Raw genomic sequence first — 19,463 nt, 5'->3', positions numbered from 1 at the left:
TTTTCGAGCTGCTTTCACTTCATGAGGCCAAATCCTTTCCGTTTCCCTCCCAGCACCATGCAGGGCTGGCTGCATTCTGCTGTTACACAAAGGCTGAAGTGTGCAGAGGGCTCTGACAGACCCAGATGTGTGCAGCTGCTGAGATGAGATGTCCAGCCGCCTTTCCTTGTGCCATCATGCAGCTGCACACAGAGGTGATGGAGGGAAACGTGGCTTTACCTGCTATGGGCGAGTCACTTTGAGGGATGGGTTGAAACCTGTTAAACCAGGTAACAGACTGGTGAGGCTGAGTCTAAGGGGTGAATGAGCACTGCCCTGGTTCATGGGATGAGCAACTTCAGTCACAATGCAGAATCCTACAGAGCATCATATCCATTTAATGCTAGGCAATAGCAATCGCTGGGAAGCAAAACACAATGGAAATAAGCACACATGTAACTAGGGGTTCTGTATTGCTACAACATTTCCCCGGGGAAAAACAATATGCATGTAGGCAACATAGAGTGGCCAGGGAAAATGAATCTCTAGCATCCAGGATAAGCCTCTGGCTTGAGTTCTATGTGACAAGTTCTGGGTGCACCAACAATCATACACATGTCCATGTGCCCTCTGCCACACGCATGGGATCAGCTGTGCTGGGAAACTCCAGCAAAGCCCTTGTGCATCGTGTGGTGCCTACAGGACCTCCAGGCATTCAGCAGTCTTGCAGATGTTCCTGCCCTGAACAGGCTACCGGGCAGCAGGACACCCAGGACAAACATCCAAAGTCCGCTCTTTCTGCCTAGGCATAAATTTTAGACAGACAAAGGACACACTGAAAACAAACAAACTCAATATACAACAGCACGAGTTCTGAGGTTTAATTTCAGCATAAAGAATTTTACTCCTGTGCAAACCCACTACTGTGCAACAGAGAATAATGAGAAAAAAAAAATGCACAAGTTGGTGTTACTTGGAGCCCAGATCCTTTGTGAAGGATGTTCACAGCTTCATCCTCTACAGCATCTTTTCTGAGCTGGGATTTTATCTGAGGACTTTTCTTTCCCATGATGATCACACTGAGGTTGCTGTAAGACCCCAACCCACAGCTGTGGTTCTGGGGTCCATAAATGCACTTTTGGGCCTAAACCAAAGTTGAGATTTACAAGCAAAGTGGCGACGCCATGCACCTCTCAAGCTGTGAACTGATTTTCTGATCAATCCCTTGAAGCCCTGCAACAGTGAAAGCAATTGGCACACAGCTGAGCTTTGCTCTTGGTGTTGGAATCGCTGTGAGTTTTTGCTTAACAGCAGAAGAAATGCACATATCTACACCAATACAATGACTTCTGGTCACTTCTGACTGCCAACTCCCGGTGCAATGACTGCTGGCCTGGGGCAGGCTGTCAGGTTAGGGTTAGAGAGGTCCATGCTGCTGTCACCAATGGCTTGAATCAGCTTTCTTCTGCTCGATGACTTCATTTGGTACTGCAGCAAAACTGACCCCTACTCCACGCTGTAAGATGCATTTGTCTTCTCCCCATCTCACGCTTTTTGTGCGCTGTTAAGACACTTCCTTCCCTGTTCATCTCTTCAACAGGAGTCCTTTTAAAAGACCTGTTCACACCTCTGGCCCTTGATCCTGCCTGGGGATTTTCCATTTTCTCTTTGCCACCTTTCGGGAGGGAATTTCAGTCAGACTGGTTCTCCTGCTCAGGCAGCCTCTGTGGCATTCCTCTGCCCGCCAAACACAGGGCCCAGGTGAGGTTAAGGGACTTTTCATTGTCCTTTGTCTCATGGCTGTGTGCTAAAGATCCAGTCGGGAAAGGCAAACACAGCTCAGCATTGGAGCCTTTTAACATTTCCCTGGATAATAATAGCACAGCATTATCGAGTCAGAAAGGAACTGCAGGCTGATGTTGATCCCAAGCTGTTATGCACAGAACTGATAAAGGTAGGAGAAGGAGCAAAAGGCTCATCAGCTCTGTGCTCAGCACTGCTCACTGTTTGGCTCTGCCCACACATTGTATTCCTATCTGTGACTGTCCTAAGGCTCATTCTTCCTGCCTCAGGTTTTCCCATCTTCTGTAAGTTGTGTGGTATTGTGTTACAACCATCTTCCCATTTCTGAAGGGGCTGGAGGGGAAGGGGAGCTTTGCAGATGGGAAAAAGGAGAGATTGTGCTCCCTTAAATGTCACCTGCTGTAGTTCTGCACCAGCAAACTGCTAGTAATGAGGTGAGCCCACTTGGCAGAACAAGGGCTAGTTGGGCTGCACTGACTGCTTACACACTTCTATGTACAGAACATTGACATTGCTCTTTTCCAGCGAGAGAAGCAAAAATAGTCAGGCAAAGAAAAATTGAGGACTTCAATCCATCAGTGGATCCCAGTGGCTGGACCCTTCTGTCCTGAATCTTTTGGCCCCATTGCAGGGATCAAGGGGAGCACCCAAGCCTGTCAAACTGCAGTAGCACTGCGAGCACTTTAACTCAGCAGTCCTTGACATTCGCAGATAAGGACTGCAAGTTCTTTCGGTACTACAGAAATATTGACACAAAGAATATGTTTATCCCTGTCTGTGGTTCTGCAGGACAAGGTGGAAACGGCAACAGCAAGCTCAGGGCTTAATTTCTTTGGCCTTGCAAGGGCATCTCTGCTGCAGAGACAACAGTTCATCGATTCTTTTCCTTCTTTCCTTAACTAGTTTGGAAATTGTGTTGTCTTCTCAAGTCAGAGTTATAGGTCTAAGGGGGAGATAAGATAGAATAAACTCAGTCTAGGCTTTTTTTTAATGTTAATGCTCCTTGGAATATTAAAGACAGTGGGGAGCTGAGCAGAGTTTCTGATTTTCTCCCAAACTTTCTGTAAATTACAATACTGAGAAAGAACATCAGCTTTCTTTCTGGCTGTTATTTTCCCAGGCTATCTTTAACTAGGTCCACTTCAAACCTGCTTTCTATGCAGAACTGCATTTGAGTATGTGGTCAGACACACCTAAGAGAAGTACTGCACCCAATGACATGTTGAACAGACCGGGGAATCAGACAACCTCCTGCAGTTCCTAGAGGTTCCAGAGTAAGGGAAGCAGCCCAGTTCAAGTTGTCCCTCCTAAAGATGACTCAGGAACAGGCAGGTTTGTCAATGTGACAAAATCCATTGACTCACTTTGAGATTCAGCACCTACCTCTGCTGCGTTTAAAAAACCAAAATAGACTGGAGGACATACAGGAAGATCTGGGCCATGAGTAATCCTGGCTGCAGTTCAGGAGCAGATCTGCAATAAGCTGTATTCCCCTGCCCTCTCCTGGAAGGAATACGCAGAGCTGGGTGTGTTTGTGCAGGATCCTTGTGCTCGGGACTCCGGGAAGTGGCTTGAGGTGCTGAGAGAAGATGGTCATTTTGAAGACAGTGTTCAGAAAAAAGAAAAACTATGGCTGTGTTGTATCCATCATGTGTTGCCAACACCGAGTTTGCCAGAAATCTCTCAAGAGAATGTGAATGTTTCCAAGGAAGAGCTGCCCTGCCTTCTCCATTTGCACTGAATTGGGAAACCAAGAAGATGACCCAAACGACAGAATCCAGAGCCTCTCCCTCACCCTAAATAGTAAACACAAAGCCCACACAAAAACACTGGTAACCTTCGCTCTGGTCACAGAGCAGTGACAGGTCAGAAATGCAACACTGACAAGGGACAAGTATAAGAAGGCACGTGGGAGCCCATCACTTGGCCAAGGACGTGGTGAGAGCCCAGCAAGGAGATTCTTCTTTGTCACAGACACCAAACATCCAAAGCAACACTAGTCTTGTTTTAGGAAGAGGACTGGTTAGGAAACTGCTGCTGTTAATAATGGGAGCAATGAACCACAAAGGCTCAGTGTGGTCATTCTATAAGTAAGTCTATAGTTCAATAGTTGCAGCGTAGGATTATGAAACAAAAGATTTTTAAGGACAAGACCAATCTCATATGCACTATTTAACCTCAAAAATTCTCTCACACTTTGAGTTTTCTTTGTCTTTATGTTTCACCCTGTCCTTGTAAGCCCAGCAACATGGCAGGCAAAACTCCTCTACCAAGTCACAGAATTACAGAATCAGTAAGGCTGGAAAAGACCAGTAAGACTATAACATCCAAATGTCAACCCATCCCCACCATACAACTGACTGCATCCCTCAGTGCCACATCTTCAAGTTTCTTGAACACCTCCAGGGACGATGACTTCACCACCTCCCTGGGCAGCCTGTTACCATGCTTTCTGAGAATAGATTTTTCCTAATAACCAAACTGAACCTCCCCTTGGTGTAACTTAAGGCCATCATCAAGAGCTGAGTCCCCTCCATGTTGCTGAGGTGCTGCTCAGCGCAGGAGAAAATGAGACCATGCTCTGTAGAAAGACCATGAGCGCATCCTTGCGGGGAGGGGGGCTTCATCTTTCAAACCTTGGCAGTTCTCTCTTTTTTTCATCTTGGGGAGTCACTGAAGACTGTGCCAGACATCACATAATACCCCAACAAGCTTTACAAGTGAGTTCTTTTCCCACAAAGCCTGTTTGCTGGATTTGCAGTATGTTCAGGACATTTCTCTGCCCTCCCCTACACCATCTTATCAAAGAGATGAAATCAACAAAGCAGTTCCAGCTGCCTTAAGAAGAGAGAAATCTCCTATTTCCTGCTTCAGCACAGGGGTTAAGAACGTTTCTGTTCATCACAGAAATAAACATTAAATGAATGTTGAGTTATATCCCTCCTGTGACTAATGTTCTAGCTTGTTTTCTAACGTTAATTCTTCATATACTTTTTGTTTCCCTCTTACATTTGTCCAGACTCCCATGTTCCTCAGGGAATAATTACCCACTCAGCAGTTACTCTGAAGTCCAATTGTAATAGCTGGCAAACCTCCATTCTTCCACGCAAGCTTTCAAAATAATACTTTAGCTTATTTCAAATAGCACCACTCTCTGGAACTTCTTCCCAATTTGCTTTGCCTTGAGTTGATATTCATTTCACTGCTTGTTGAGAACTGACAGCTTTGCTTGTCACAAGGCAGATATTCTCAACAGAACAATTATAAACAAACAAGCAAAAAAACAGAACAGAGGGGTGGCGTGTTTAAAAATGATCCATTGTGATGTAATGTTCTATTTCCTTGTTTAATGAATCCTTACTAGGAATGTAAGCGATGAAGGAAACACTGATTCAGAACTGGATTACGCTTCCCCAAAATACAGATGTGATCATAGAAAGTATTTTCATTCACACCAACCTTTGAATCGTCAGATAGTTTGGGCAGATTTTAGTCATGAGTTCTGTGATCTAAAAATGTGCATCTTGGGGACAAAACATTCACCCTACTGGCATAATAAGAAATAACACATCACCAGCATATATTTTTTCCTATAAACCACGTTCTTTCCCAACTGCTACTACTTAATTTATGTCTATATGACCAGAAGCAACCCACCTCATCTCCTTTCTCTTTGGTTTTTCCATCCCCAAGGATAACAGTCTTGGCACAGCATGACACTGAACGAACTGATGCTCAAAAATTGCATTCAGGTTGTCTGGTGAAGAATACATAGCAAAAAGATGATGACAAAGCCTTGTCTTCAGGAAATCCAATCTGTTCCAGTGTCACGGGGAGCGTGGCAGTTCCTGGAAGGAGAACCTGGAATCAGTGAATGGGAGAGAAGAGCACATCTTTATTAACCATTTCTCTCTTCCTTAACTCTACACTAACTCAGTTTTTCCTAAAATAAAGAGAGATGGCTCTAAACCTTTGAACATCACCCATTGTTTGACCAAGCGTCTGGATTTCTTTTTGGCTTAAGCCCGTATTCAGTTGTGAGCATTCCATGAACCAATGGATGCAGTAGTGCTCATTTGGAAAGTGCAACAGCTCCTGTCACTCAAAACGCATCACCTCCACTTTTGCAGTTAGGCACTGATCATGGTAACTTGACAGGCTTAGCTAAAATTCGCTATTGTAATTCCCTTTTGCAAGCAAATTCCTGTCTTTATATCACAGTCCCTAAGGTAAATACAGACAAGTTTCTGCTCTGCGAAGTATCACAGGGCCAGCCCTATCACAGCATTGCTAGGGTGATCAGTCAAGAATACTGACTTTGTTTTTACCCCAGAAATAAGAGAGTTATCACTGATCTGAGAGGACAGAAAGGAGGTTGGTTTTAAGGCATCGTTTTTCTCTTTTAGTGTGCAAAGTCACTTATAATCACAAATGGACGTTATTTGCAACAACCAGTACTAACCAGGAATTTCACTGCTTGGCACAGAAGAGGATGAAGAAATCAATTGCAAACTCTGGGTCTTTATCAAAATCGATCCTGTAATTAAATATTTACCTTCAAGACTTGTCCAGTACAAAATTACCTTTTTTTTTTTAAGGATGACATCCTTCCCTCTGCAGCTACATGCTAAAATCAGTGTATGTGGATTATTTAAACCCCACCAATTTTTGCTCTTTCTTTTTTATACAGTTTTAAATCTTCCAGTTTCTTCACTTCATGAGCTCTCCTAAAAGCTCCTGCTAACATTTCAGGTCACCTCTTTGTTACTTTCCCATTCCCTTCACTGCTTTTGCCCCATTGCCTAGCTTCTGCTGAATGGCATTGATTCTGCCTGAAGGAGAGGACACTGCACTGCCACAGTCACACTGGAAATCCTCTTGGATTTTACACTTGGAAAATTCAAGTATATCCAAAATCTTGGGAGCCATTTTTCATCCGTCAGCATCTTTTTAGGAACAGTCTAAGTACTGCCTGGGCATTCATAGGAAAACTGAAACTGTCAAACACTCTTTCCTTCCTTCTGACCTATGAGTAGAGTTGTCAAGATGGACTGTTGCTTGGGCCAGCACACAGCCAAACAGCTGGATTAGAAGTGTCAGCTTGACAACTTAAGGCTGGAATCAGCCCACTTCAACCCAGGCCTGGTAGATGTGCACCGTCAGCGATGCTGTACCAGGTCTGGTACAGCTGGCAAGATATAGGCAGTGCCAGAAGGTCACAGCAGGTCCCCTCCTGCAGAGCAGCTCCACGTGTTTCACAACTTGCCTGCCCTGCTGTAGCCTCTAGGGACTGCAGGAAGCTGGGGTGCTGTGGGTGGATGGGATGGAGCTATGTGACATCTGCTCAGGTATACATTCAGGTCTCACCCTCCCCCACAGCACCCTACTGCAAACAGCTGCATATATGCAACCCTGATTTCACTGCGGTTGGATGCAAGCTGAGGCTGCTGCTTTATCTGCCTGCCTTCAGCAGAGCTCAGCAGCAAGTGTCTGCAGCAGCTGCTAATAGATAACACATTCATGTTCTCTCCATCAGTGACACAGGGATGAGCACCATGGTTTACTGGCACCCTCTGTGGTTCTGGCTGCTGCAATTGGCAATTGGCATCCATTTGTGCTAGTCTGAGCCCCAGGCATGGGAAAGGCTGCACATCAGCTGGAGTTTTATCCCAGCCATAGGTTGAAATACAAGGGTGCTCCTTTAAAAAGCAACATCAATTTGCTTCCAGTTTGGAACTGTAATTTCGTGCAGGGAAGGGCTGGGTGTGCAAGTGGATATCCAGCGTGCAAAGGTGGAAGCAGCGTGGCCTCCAGCACAGCTGCAGCAGCAGCCCAGTGCCAGGCTGAGGTACAGTATTGCAGCCTTTGACGTCATTCCAGCACAATCAGACTCCAGTGTCTGTCCAGTCCAGATTGGACATTGCACACAGTCCCATTCCCCCCCCCATCCCCCCAGAGAACAGTCACATTGTGCAACACTGAACCAGATTTCACTGAGGAATCAAGCCTAGCTCTGCCCTACAGAGAATTGGCTCAGCACTGCCAGGATCAGGCCTTCGTTGCACAGAAATAGATTAAATTGGTGCCAGGCTGCTCAGAAAACTGTATGATTATTTGTCTTCAGGCTAAAAAAACGTTTTAAAATAGAGGGGGCACCAGCATGCAGCAGGAAAATGACAGATGCAAGAGCTGTTTGCCCTCCCAAGCTGAGCTGTTCACGTGGGGCAGAAGGAGAAGATTTGAACACCACTTGAATGTGATGCTAGGACAGTGCTCACTGCAATTGGGCTTGGGCAAAAGAAGTAAAGGTTACCAAAACCTGGAAGGCATATAACATAGAATCATAAAATCATAAAGGTTGGAAAAGACCACTAAAATCATCCAGTTCAACCATCAAATCATTACCACCAACACTACACTACCCACTAGACTATGTTCCTGGAGGATGGAGCAGCAGCAGGGCAGGCTGTACAGCACGGGTGAGGCACAGTGCTGGAAGTGGGGATGGAGAGGTGTCCCAGCCCTCAAAGCTCAGTGGGTGAGACAAGTCCTCATAAAAACACAAGCCAGCAGGAAAGTTTCAACAACCCAAAAGAAGAGGTGCGGGAAGGAATAAAAATGCTGAAAAGTCACCTCAAGCAGAGGCTCCTGAGCCGTGTTGGAAGGATGCCACCACATGGGACAGGGCCAGGCAGAGAACTTGGCACTCCTCAGCCCTCTCTGGAGCCCGCTGAGACAGTAGACAAAAAGTTTTGTCAGCTCGATTACTGCAGCCTCCTCCTCTCTCATCCCCACCTTCAAGAGGAAGATGTGCCAGGAGCTTCTCTGGCTGGCTTCAAGGCCACGTGCCTGCAGAGGAGCCATGTGGGCTGCTCCAAGGGGCCACGGTGAGCAACTGTACACTGATGGAGCTGCAGGATTCACCTCTGAAAAGAGAATGCACTGTGACCCACAATGTGCAAATTCCCAGATCTAACACAGCATATGGGGCACGGAAGGTAGATCAGCCAAACTGCTGCAGCTCTCACTGGGCTGATCCCAAACAACTTGAGACCTTCAGTTAAGAACTGGGCTCTGTTCCTCCTGCTGCAACAAAACATGGATATATTGCAGTGGTGAAACTGCTTGCTTCACACTTTACCATTGCCAAAGACAGAAGATGATTTACAAGATGCTAGGAAAAGCATCAAGAAAATAAACAAGAGACTTCAACTAGCCCTTGAGAATGGCTTAGCCATAGCTCAGGCTCTGTAAGCACTGAAAAGTCTACAGGAAACTCAATATGAGGATAACAGAAATCTAAGCATTCTTACAAGAGCCTTTCCCACAGCCACCACCAATCTGAGCAGCTTTAACAAGCTCCATTAAATTTTATTTGGGAAGCCTGCAAAGAGGATACTGGCCAGAGGAGCTGGATCTGAAGGACAGGCATCGGCTGGCTTTCATTGCAGGGTACAGCCTTGGGATCAGCAAACTTCAGTCTGTGTAACACGTGGCAGGCCACTGGAGAGCGTGCAGCACAGCAAGCACTTGCAGGCTCTTCTCCATGCCTGGATGGTGTCCTGCTGTGTTCCTATAATTTGAACGTTAGCTGCTGTATCAAGATGTTTCCCAGCAAGACAGAGGCTGCCAGCCTGAGCCTGAACCAAAGCTGCTCCAAAATGTTGTGATTTACTTTGGACATGCTGCTGCTGGCAGGGGGAAAAGCAATAGGAAAGCAACGAGCTCATCGAGCTGCTCCTCTGGCACCAGCTGAGCAGAGCCAACATTTCACAACCCCTGGGGAGATGGGTGGGAAGGGAAACCATTTCAGTGGACACCTGGATGCAATCAAGCCTCTTCAGCAACAGAAATGACTGTCATCCTTGTGCCCTGCCTCAGCCTTCCAGTGTTGCAAAATCCCTCCTCGTATCGTATGCAGGCAGTAGGGTTTCTAATTTAGAAGCTGTGTTGGAAGAACAGAAGAGGCATTCAGCGGTAAGGGTTTCATCTGGCACAAGTCAGCAGTCACCAGCAAGACTGCTGCTGTACCTGAAAGCAGCTCCCATCAGAAGCTCTGAGCACCGCTGCTCCTGTTCCCTCAATGAGAAATCCACCTTCTATCTCTGGGGTGGCCATTTAGATGTAGCAACCACCAAGAGCAACTCAAGAAGTGATCATTAAACTTATGGAGGGGCAACCCCCAGCTCAAAGGCAGCAATGTTGATGTTTGCTCCGGGCAGCCCAGCTGTGTTTAGCACATAGGTGCTGATAAGGAGAGATGCTGGAGCAATGTGTGAAGTAAACATAAGGAGGAAAACATCAATTAACCTTATCTCCTCACCCCTAAAATCAGATAGCAGCATGGGAGCCAGTCACTAAGCCCTTGGTAGTCAACAAGACACCTCAAGAAGGAGGATGAGCACTGAGAGCTCAATGCAATCAGAACCAAGTCAGACAGAGCCATTTACCTAAGGCACCGACCTCAGGAGACATCTGTCTGCATCTGGGCTGTGGGGAAAAAATGTTTTTTCCTGTAAACCAAAGGGAGCCATGGGGAGCAGGTGTCATTCAGCAATGACAGCATTCACACCTAGGAAGAGAGAAGAGCCAAAAAAAAATGAAGTTACATTAGGATTAGTGTTGTCAGCACTGCTATGAGACAATGCCCAGAAGAGGGAGAGAGGTTTTAGGTCCTGTCTGTAAAGGGGCTGGGAATGAGCACATCATTTAGAGTGTGACCAGTTCGGTGTCACAGGACAGGGAATTTTGCCCTATGGTGGCAAAGAAAGAGGGTGACAGCTCAGGAGGTCCCATATCCTCTGCTGAGGGCTCTGAGGAGAAGACCTGGAACCAAGAGAGCCCCTGTCTACCCCCAGCACTGGAGCAGGAAGGGCAGCAGCAGTGGTAGAGCCTCGTTACTTGGATAACGCCTTTCCTTTGTCTCTTAAGAAGGAACTGGAGACAAGGACAAAACCAAGGAACTGCCAATCTGGAAGAGAGCAGCAGAGCCTGCAATCAAGTACCCAGCTTCCAGCAGAGGCCAAGTTTGGATGCGCTGGAGGAAAATCTTCGATAGCATCCCAGTTCCAGGAAGAGCGCAATACGTTGAGTGTTTGCTCATATGGGATAGCTGCAGAACCATAGCAGGGCAGACAGGCTATTTATAAGTGTATCAGATGTCAGCTAAGCTCTCTGCACTTTCTGCAGGGCACACAACAAGTCTGATGAGAAGGGACAGAGACAGAGGGGAGCAAATGTGCACAGGTTAAAGAGACGTCCATTAATACAATACATATCAGGAAGAACAGAAGCTGGCCCAGTGCCCAGCACTGCTTACAAGGCCTCCCCAAACCAAGGAAGATCACTTTACTACCAGCACCGTGAGAAAAAAGGGCTGAGAATGCTGAGTGATAGTACACTATTAGATGGAGAATTGTTTGCCCCTAAAAAAACAGAGGATCCAAACATATTCACAGATATTTCAGTATGCCCTAAGTATGTAGTGTGTAACAAAACAAGAGGCCTGCTAAAGAGTTACTTACCTCTCTCCAAACCTACTACAAGAGAGCTAATATAGATCTAAGCACAGTCAAAATAGAGCTGTTCCAATTAATGTTCCAGCTAGCATCTGCTCTTTTTAATTAGCTGAAGTCTGGTTTTGTCTGGAGACAAAATTGCTGAGCAGAAGCACGCTGGCTTCTTTTCTGCTTAGCCTGCTCTTCTGATCTTTCTTGGTCTTTGGAAACTTTTCCCCCACTTCAGAGGCTAGAGACTTTTGTGTGCTCAGTGCTCACAGGTTCTCTATACACTTCATTGCAACCAGCTTCAAATCTGCTTCCAATAGAGGGAAAACTGAGGGAAAACTCCCCACCATGCACACACATCTCTGTGTCTGTGCATTGTTTCATTTATTGGGGACTCAGTTTTGTTCTGCAAGCAGGCATTTTTGTTGAGCAGATGCAAGTGGAAGGAGAAGGGCTCCCCAGGACTTGTTAACCTTCCTGTTTTGCTCAAAGCTTGCTGATCCTTCACCTCACCCTTTGTAACGCAACCTTTGAGGATCTGCGTTTTTCTGTTGCACACAGATGAATAATTTACAAGCCACGGCTGTTGGAACAAACAAGCTCCTGCTCTGCCCTTCTGCTCTGTCCAAGCCCTCGATAGCTTGTCTTAAATTTCCTTCACTTCGCTAAAACCTCCAGGACTTCAGCGGCATTCAGAAACCTTTAAAGGAGAAAGTGGCAAGGGAACAGCAGAGTGGCATAGCAGAGCAACAAACAGCACTCACAGCAAGTATTCCTTTTATCTCTGAGCAGGGCATTGACCTGTTGTACAAACTCCGGGTAGGAAAGCCACTGGCAAAGCAACCTCAGATGTAATATTTACCCAAGAAGAGACATTTCAGTGGAAAACAAACTACAGGATCTGCTGACATCCTGGTGGAGAGAACAGTGGGCATTCACTCAGGTGCAGTCAATGGGATAGGAACAGGATGTGGAAACGTTTCCAAGTAACAAGGCCGTCCTTGCATGAGTTTGCACTGTCCGTGATTGCAGCTGCACAGCTACGAGAAGCCCCACGTGTGGCATCAGTGCTTCTCTGAGCCCCACAGCTCCACACTCGCAGCAGAAATGCAAACTGAAGCATTCTGCAAGAAAACAGCCAGGCTGGCACCAAACATTTGCAAACCACCATGACCAGTACCCAGCAATGCCTCATTCTCTGGCAAGAGAAGGTGGATCCTATGAGCTACCCTGGGGATATGAGCCACAGTTTTGGATCACAGATAATAGCTCCTGTCAGAGCTTCTTTGGAGCAGCAGACAGACAGGATCGAAACAGCTCTGGAGCAAAGTGAATAGCAGGGTTGTTTTTATCTTTAATCCTTTCCACATGAGCAGGAGTGGTTTGGAGCCATAAAGCATGTGCTCGCTTTTGCAGCTCTTAGAAATCAGCCTGACCCATGACTTTAGGAATCCTTCTTTTTCTGACCCACATACCCCTCTGAAGGAACTATTTGTGTGTGGGATCACCAGTTCTACCACCACAAAGCAGCAGCTTCACCATCTCCCTAAGCACAGACTGGCACTGATAGGGAATTACATTATCCCATGTGTTTCCCTCAGCCCATCACGGTGAGCAAAATAAAAGGATCTTTTCCTCGGGCAGGGTATTTTTCGGCTGGATTGGTTCCCAATCAGTCACAGCAGCTGTAGTTTTGCCACAAAGCAAGCGCCAGGAAAATGGCTGGAACGGTGCCTTAAGAGCTTAATGTAAAATCACGAAGTTGCAACCTCATGTTCCTGGGTCAATTGTCCCTGCAAATAGCAAGAATTTATAGCCCTGGTTAGGCAAGTCTCCTTGGCTTCAGCTCTGTGGCTCTCTTTACAATGGGCCAAATGCAGACTCCTAGGCCCCAGTTGTACTTAGCTTTGAGGGAAAGCTGGAACTATTTTTCGATTTGGGATTAGGGCTAAACAGTTCTTCAGAACTGGCCTTGAAATTGCAACAATACAATTTATTTATATCATTACCAAAGCAAGGCAGTGGGGCCAATCAGGGGCCCAAGCTCAGCCTCCTAGCTCTTACCCTGTAATCTGGAGAACTTCTGAAATCTGCATCCTCAGAGGTTTTCAGATCAGCTGGGAAAGGTATTGGTCACCTAAGTTAGCCCTGCTTGGAGCAGGAGGTTGGACCTGGGATCAGGAGCTAGCAGAGCATCACACAAGCACAGCTGGAGATGGCTGAACCACAAAGCAATACCATTTGGGAAAGACCACTGAAGGCCTCTGATCTTCATGTTGGGTGAGGTAGCCCACACAGACACTGGGAGTAAGGACTGCTGGCAGGATGACCCACGCGAGCCCTGCTCCATCAGCCTGTCTGCCAAGATGGGAGCTGAGCAGGCAGGTCTTCTTGCAGAGCAATCTCTGGGGGCATTTCTCCTTCAAGAGCCAGAGGCTTTTCTTGGTACTCCTCATATCTGGAAAACTCACCTACTACATAAAAGGATTGGAAATAGGGGTCATTGAGGCCTGAAATATGAGATTGCTGCCAACCCCATGGCCTCCAGCTAAAAAAATTCACCTTGAGATAAAATCCCTCCTTGAAGAAAGCTTCAGATGAATGGAGAGGGTAAGCAGCAGTGCCACAGGCAGACCACAGTCAGACAGAGCTGACCTCACCACCTCCAGCAGAGCACTTGCACTGTGTGTGCTATTGACACTGATTGCGGATCCCTTCCTTCTGCCTTGCATGCCACCCTGAAAACTGGCTCTGATTTGCCCTTCTTCCTCTTGGGATGCTGTAGGTTTTGGCAGATGCACCCAGGAAACAGAGGAACAAGAGCTCCAGAGAAGGAAAATAACCACCAATCCACGTGGTGCTTCTGTGTCACTTGCATTTAGTTAGGTTGTTCCCTTTGTGTGGTGTATATCAGGGCTCACTTCGAAGAAATTGAAGCAAAAAACTTAAATGAGTCTCCTTGAAAAGACTCCAGGCAATGGAGAGATGGCTGCTCAGTGACCTGTGCAGCATCTTGGGTACACAGGGAGTTTCCTGTAAAGATAAGACTACAAAGGAATATTTATTTACCGAGATACTTCTTTAGCTTTCATCTCTGGCAGCGTTTCTCAATCATCCATTTCAAAACGTTTTGCCAACACTAATTAACCCTTACAGCACCTCTGGGGTAGGGATCAGCATCCCCACATCAGAAAAGGAGCAACCACAAAGCAGAGAAGTCAAGCAACTCCCTCCAAGGAAGAAATAAAGGGAAGCAAAGAAATAACCATATCATAGAATCACTAAGGTGGGAAAAGACCTCCAAGATCATCCAGTCCAAATGTCCACCTACCACCAATATTACCCACTAAGCCACGTCCCCTAAGTACCACATCCACACAGGTCTTGAACAACTCCAGAGACTGCAACTCCACCACTTCCACCCACGCCTTCATTTGGTGACAAGAATATCCTGCAATCCCAAGTCTATGCTGTTACAAAACCCTCCCCTAAAGTCCCCCAGGTCTACAAACATTGTCCTGCTGGAAATGCAAGAGGCAGCCCTCAACTCTTATCATGCAAACAAGCCCGTCTTCCCCAGACCTGCAACAGACCAGACATTTAATAATGCCCAAAATGCAGTGCCCTGAAGCTATATTGCACAACCCAGAAATCCATAATGAGCTACAGCACCGGTCAGCTGCACAGCCTATGCCACCAAGCAGCATTTCCCATGATGTGCACATGATATTTATTCCATTCATTAACCAAGTTAATGGTGGCTAAGAATAGACCAGAGATGTCCTGCTGGCCTTAAAAACTTCTCTGCCCTCAAGGTAAAACAAAGCCTAAGGGGTTTATGGCATGTGAAGGATCGAAGCCACCAACATTATGAGAAGCTTCCACATTTCCAAACATTCCCAAAATACATCTCTGATTTTAAATAATCTGTGTTCCAGTTTTGGGAAATCAGTGGTTGGCACCAAAGAGAGCAATGGGTATATAGATATCTATGTGATGTAGGGATTAGGCCGGACAGATCTGTAGCTGTTCCAATGCCTTTATTCACCATTCTCTATTTCTGTGATAGCTACAGATTTGCATTTATGTAATAAACTAGTATTTATGAACCAAGGGCATTTGATATTACACCTGCAGAAAACCGCATTTTAAGTACGATTTACTCCTAAATTATTCTTTTTTGGTAATGGAAATTATTCTACAGTCTTATTTTCGATGCATATTCCCAATACATCTGGGAAATCTCCTAAAATATACCAAAAAATTCCTATGATTTTTGTATCAGTGCTAAAAAAAATCTAAGTATTCACATACAGAATAAAGACTCTTTTTCCTCTATAAGCATTTTCCTTCTGTTGCCTAAATCCAATCACTTGATAATCAGCAATCACAGAAAAGAACTAAAACAATCAAATGGGATTTTGCACTTACAGAAAAGCATGCTATTTATTGCACAACTTATTCAGATGGAAAAAGCTGTTTGGAAACCTATCTGTAAATGAAGGAAACTGCTATTTTGGAAAGCTGAAATTATTTTAATAGAGAGTCTAAAGAAGAATATGATCCATTTGGAATTGATTTGGTCTTCTCAGAAACAGGAAAGAGAAAATATAGGAACTGAAGATCATTTCTTCCTTAAGATGTATTACTTTGCTCAGCTGATAACTTATCAAGCCATATAAAATCATAAAATTGGTTAGGTTGGAAAAGACCGTTAAGAGCATCCAGTCCAACCCCAACCCACCCCCACCGACCACATCTCTGCAGTTATTGAATGCCTCCAGGACAAAGTGACTCCACCACTCCCACTGTCAGGGCTCCAGCTCCCAGTTCCACATCCCAGTGCTTCGTTGTGGAGATGGGGTTAAGAACCTGAGCTCTTTTTCTACCTGAAAACTTATGGATGTATGGCAATACCTGTGTCATGATGCTTCTCACTGCGGCTGGAACCCTGGGAGCCTTCACTCTGCTGCACCACACATGTCACCCGGCAGCGGGAGCTCAGGTTTCTATGGCAGCACAAACAGAATATCAACAGCACAGTGCCAAGCCGTGTCCATGCCTCTGCCCCCATCCAAACACAGCTGTGAGGAGCGTGGAGTCCAGTGGGGTGAGAAACCAAAATATAATGGGGGGAGCTCACTTACATCATTTTCTTTTGTTGTCGGCATCAGACGTAGTAAAGCTGTACTCAGACAAGTGGAAGTGGGTGTCTCATGGGAGATCTCATACGTGAGAGGTCTCTGCCTCTGTGTGTGAGCTGGGGGTGCACAGTGGGATGGGGGGCACATCACATCACAGGACAGAACCCCACAGCTCCAAACTTGGAGTCACTTTCCAGCAAGCTCAACCCTTCTCTGCAAGTCCTTGCATCGTGTTTATTGATTGAGTGTACAAAACACGAGCTTGTCGTGTACTCTGGGAAGATGGTGGATGAATCTTATTCTGTCATTATTAGAATTGTTTGCATGTTTACTTTGTTCTGGTTTGTTGTTTTTTTTTCCCCTTCTGCACGGCAGCTTGATGAAAGGGAAAAATCAGTGGATAACTGTTTCTGTAGATTAAAACCCTGAATGCTTTATCTGATTCATGTCCTGCTGGATGCTGATGTGGAGCTACTGAAGCGTAAAAAACGTAAGAGGCAGTGAGATATACGTGCCAAATGATTCCAGCAACAAAGCAGTTTCTATTTGCATTATAGAGTGTAATAATTGTAATTAGCACAACCAGTGCTTCTGCAGCTTTTGGAATCGTTTCCAAAGTGCTGTGCAAACAATCTATTAGAAAAATCAACAATCTCAGACCAAGAATGTCTTCATAAAGTGATTATAAGTTGATCTTAGAAACAGCTCTGTATCCTTTGCTAAAGGTAACATAAAGTGCTTTTGATTTCAGGGAGCTTCACTGACAGATTATTTCCCACCTGCCAGTATCCTCTCTCTAGTCCTGCTTTCCAATCCTATTCCCCGCAGCAGAAATTGGAACAACCCTGTGGAACAATAAGGTTATTATGGGAAATCTTTTGGGTTACACAAGTCAAAGTGTGCTCTAAGAGTGCCAAACACTCAGGTTATTTGCCACAACCACCCCACATATTTCACAAAGTGCACTTACCAAACACTGTTTTTGGAAAGGCTTTTGGAGTGGGCACTTCAAGACCAGAAAAAGGAGAGAGGAAATACTGGGGTACATTGCAAACTACTTTAGCTCTACCTCGGACTGTGTCTCATCAGTTCTGAAAGTCTGACACCTCTGAAGAATAAGACACTAATTGGGCAGCTGCAGAAACACAGCCAATAGGAAACACATCGCACCAAGGACAGGGAAATTAGGCCAGATGAGTTTAGCTCAAAATACATAAAAACTGGAGGCTGTTCAGAGCAAATAATGATGCTTTAAAATAGCCTTAAAACTAGCTCAAGCGGAAGAGGATATTTTCTGCTGCGCTTATGGTTGTGCGGATCAGGAATACAGCAGCAGAATTACATCAACTGAACAGAACCTCACTGGACTCTGCTTTCTGCCTTTTTTGATTCAAGGATAAGTGTTACAACGATCTATCTGTTCTCTGTGAGTGAGATCATTACAATCATGCCTTCTCCCCTAGGACCTGCAGCAAAGGCTACAAAAGAAATTGGATTCAGAGAAACTGAAAACTAACCTTCGTCGCTTTGCCAGCCTAAAATTTAACGCAACCAAATTTCCTACAGCATGTCCAGCAATCATTCAGCCGTATCTCAAGAAACCCACAGCACTCACAGTGCTGGAGCATCTTCTGGTAAGAGCTTTAGGAAGTAAAATTGTTGCTTGTGAATCAGCAGTGTGCAGATGAAAGCATGGGTTTGGGTCAGAACTGGAGCTCAGTGGTTAAGATCCAGAAAGCCCTGAGGCCTATCACTGCTGTAAAACCTCATTGCCTCAGTCACTGGCAGGTCCCAGTTGATTAATTTGTTTATGGTTTTCTTTGGGCCAGAGTCAATGATGCCATCTGCATGTGAAGAAGAGTCAGTCTGTGAGAGTCTCACTTCTGAACCTGGAATGGAAACCTACCTTGTGTCAGGTAAGGTCACGATGCTCCAGCAGCTTTCCATTCTTTGGTCAAAGGAGAAGTCTGTGTTCATACTCTTCTGACCATAATCAGATAAGACAGGCTTCCAAAAGCTTCAGTAAATGCTCTGCCTGAGGAAAACAGTGAATAAAGATTTCAGTAAATGAGGTTAGGATACGGGAAGAGAGAATGCAAGGGAACGCAGCTCTTGGCTCTGCCACCAACAGCACTACAGAGGGGCAAAGGAATTAATCTCTCTGATAGATCTCCTAGTACAGCCAAGGTCTGAGGTCCTTACTCCCTTTCTTCTTAATCTCTCAGACACCAATCTGAGCATGAGCATCTAGCAAAGTTGATTTTATATCCAATCATGAAATCATAAAGCCGAGTATCTCCTTGCACAGGACCGTTCTGCTCTCCAGAATCAGGCCTGCCTAAAGCTTTCCTATTTTACAGATAAACTGTCTTCAAGCTTTGTCAACTAAGGGCTTAAGCTTATATTAACAATAACAACTTATGCTCACCCCACTGCCTTTCTTGAGAAGACTAAGTGCCTACCAGTAACAAGAGATGGAAGAGACCCAGGTAGCACTTAGTATATTGAGGCTTCTAATCTAGGGTTGAGTTTGTTAAATGCTAACATTAAATGTTAAAGTAAGCAGTCAGCTGCCACCAACCAGAAGCCAACTCGAGATATGTAGTGGATCAGAGTCCCTTTGCACAAGGTTCTAACATCCTGCCTTGTATCTTCTACATCCTCACCCATTTCTTGCAGAATTCCAAGAGGAGGATGAAGAATCCATTCACAGAAACCCATTTACAGTTCCTGCAGATATTGATATTTTCGCACTAAGGAGCAAGGATAGAAAACAGGCAAAGGCGGTATGTATACATGATACTTTACACCCATGTGTACCCAAGGCAGACAACCAACCAACGTAAAGTCAAACCAAGGATAAGGTTTGCTACTCCCTCCTGTTCCTGAAGCAGATGCTTGCTAGCACTGCTAGAGGTGATTATCCACAGAAGGTTTGGGTGCAGGGTCTCTTTCTTTGCAGTTCAACAGGCCTAAGAAAAAGGAGGACATGGGATTCATGCCTTAAGTTTCTCTCTACAAAACAATGATG

The 19,463-nt window shown here is 45.5% G+C and overlaps 1 protein-coding gene and 1 long non-coding RNA gene across 4 annotated transcripts in view; one reads left to right on the top strand and one right to left on the bottom strand.

The window, feature by feature from the left end:
- Window positions 1-836: 836 nt before the first annotated feature.
- LOC146758357 (uncharacterized) overlaps window positions 837-19,463 on the bottom strand; it is a 27,672-nt gene continuing 9,045 nt past the window's right edge. The window contains exons 3-6 of the long non-coding RNA XR_014934844.1: window positions 18,339-18,467; window positions 16,206-16,297; window positions 5,440-5,630; window positions 837-3,361 (exon numbers count right to left, since the gene is read on the bottom strand). This is a non-coding gene — a long non-coding RNA (uncharacterized LOC146758357). The remainder of the gene's footprint in view (window positions 3,362-5,439; window positions 5,631-16,205; window positions 16,298-18,338; window positions 18,468-19,463) is intronic.
- CFAP100 (cilia and flagella associated protein 100) overlaps window positions 16,300-19,463 on the top strand; it is an 11,726-nt gene continuing 8,562 nt past the window's right edge. For 2 of the 3 annotated variants that reach the window (XM_015875054.3, XM_085516883.1), the window contains exons 1-4: window positions 16,300-16,398; window positions 17,896-18,066; window positions 18,262-18,348; window positions 19,112-19,218. In XM_015875054.3, the coding sequence (XP_015730540.2) occupies window positions 18,000-18,066; window positions 18,262-18,348; window positions 19,112-19,218 (261 nt within the window). In that variant the 5' untranslated portion in view covers window positions 16,300-16,398; window positions 17,896-17,999. Of the gene's footprint in view, window positions 16,399-16,844; window positions 16,923-17,895; window positions 18,067-18,261; window positions 18,349-19,111; window positions 19,219-19,463 lie in introns of those variants that run through there. The other variant, XM_085516884.1, reaches the window with a different exon arrangement.

This window comes from Coturnix japonica, chromosome 15 (assembly GCF_054131305.1).
Source record: "Coturnix japonica strain WE chromosome 15, WE-NBRP24, whole genome shotgun sequence".
Lineage (NCBI taxonomy): Eukaryota > Metazoa > Chordata > Aves > Galliformes > Phasianidae > Coturnix > Coturnix japonica.
The sequence above is the reverse complement of the archived record's forward strand: the minus strand, read 5'-3'. Positions and strand labels throughout refer to the sequence as shown.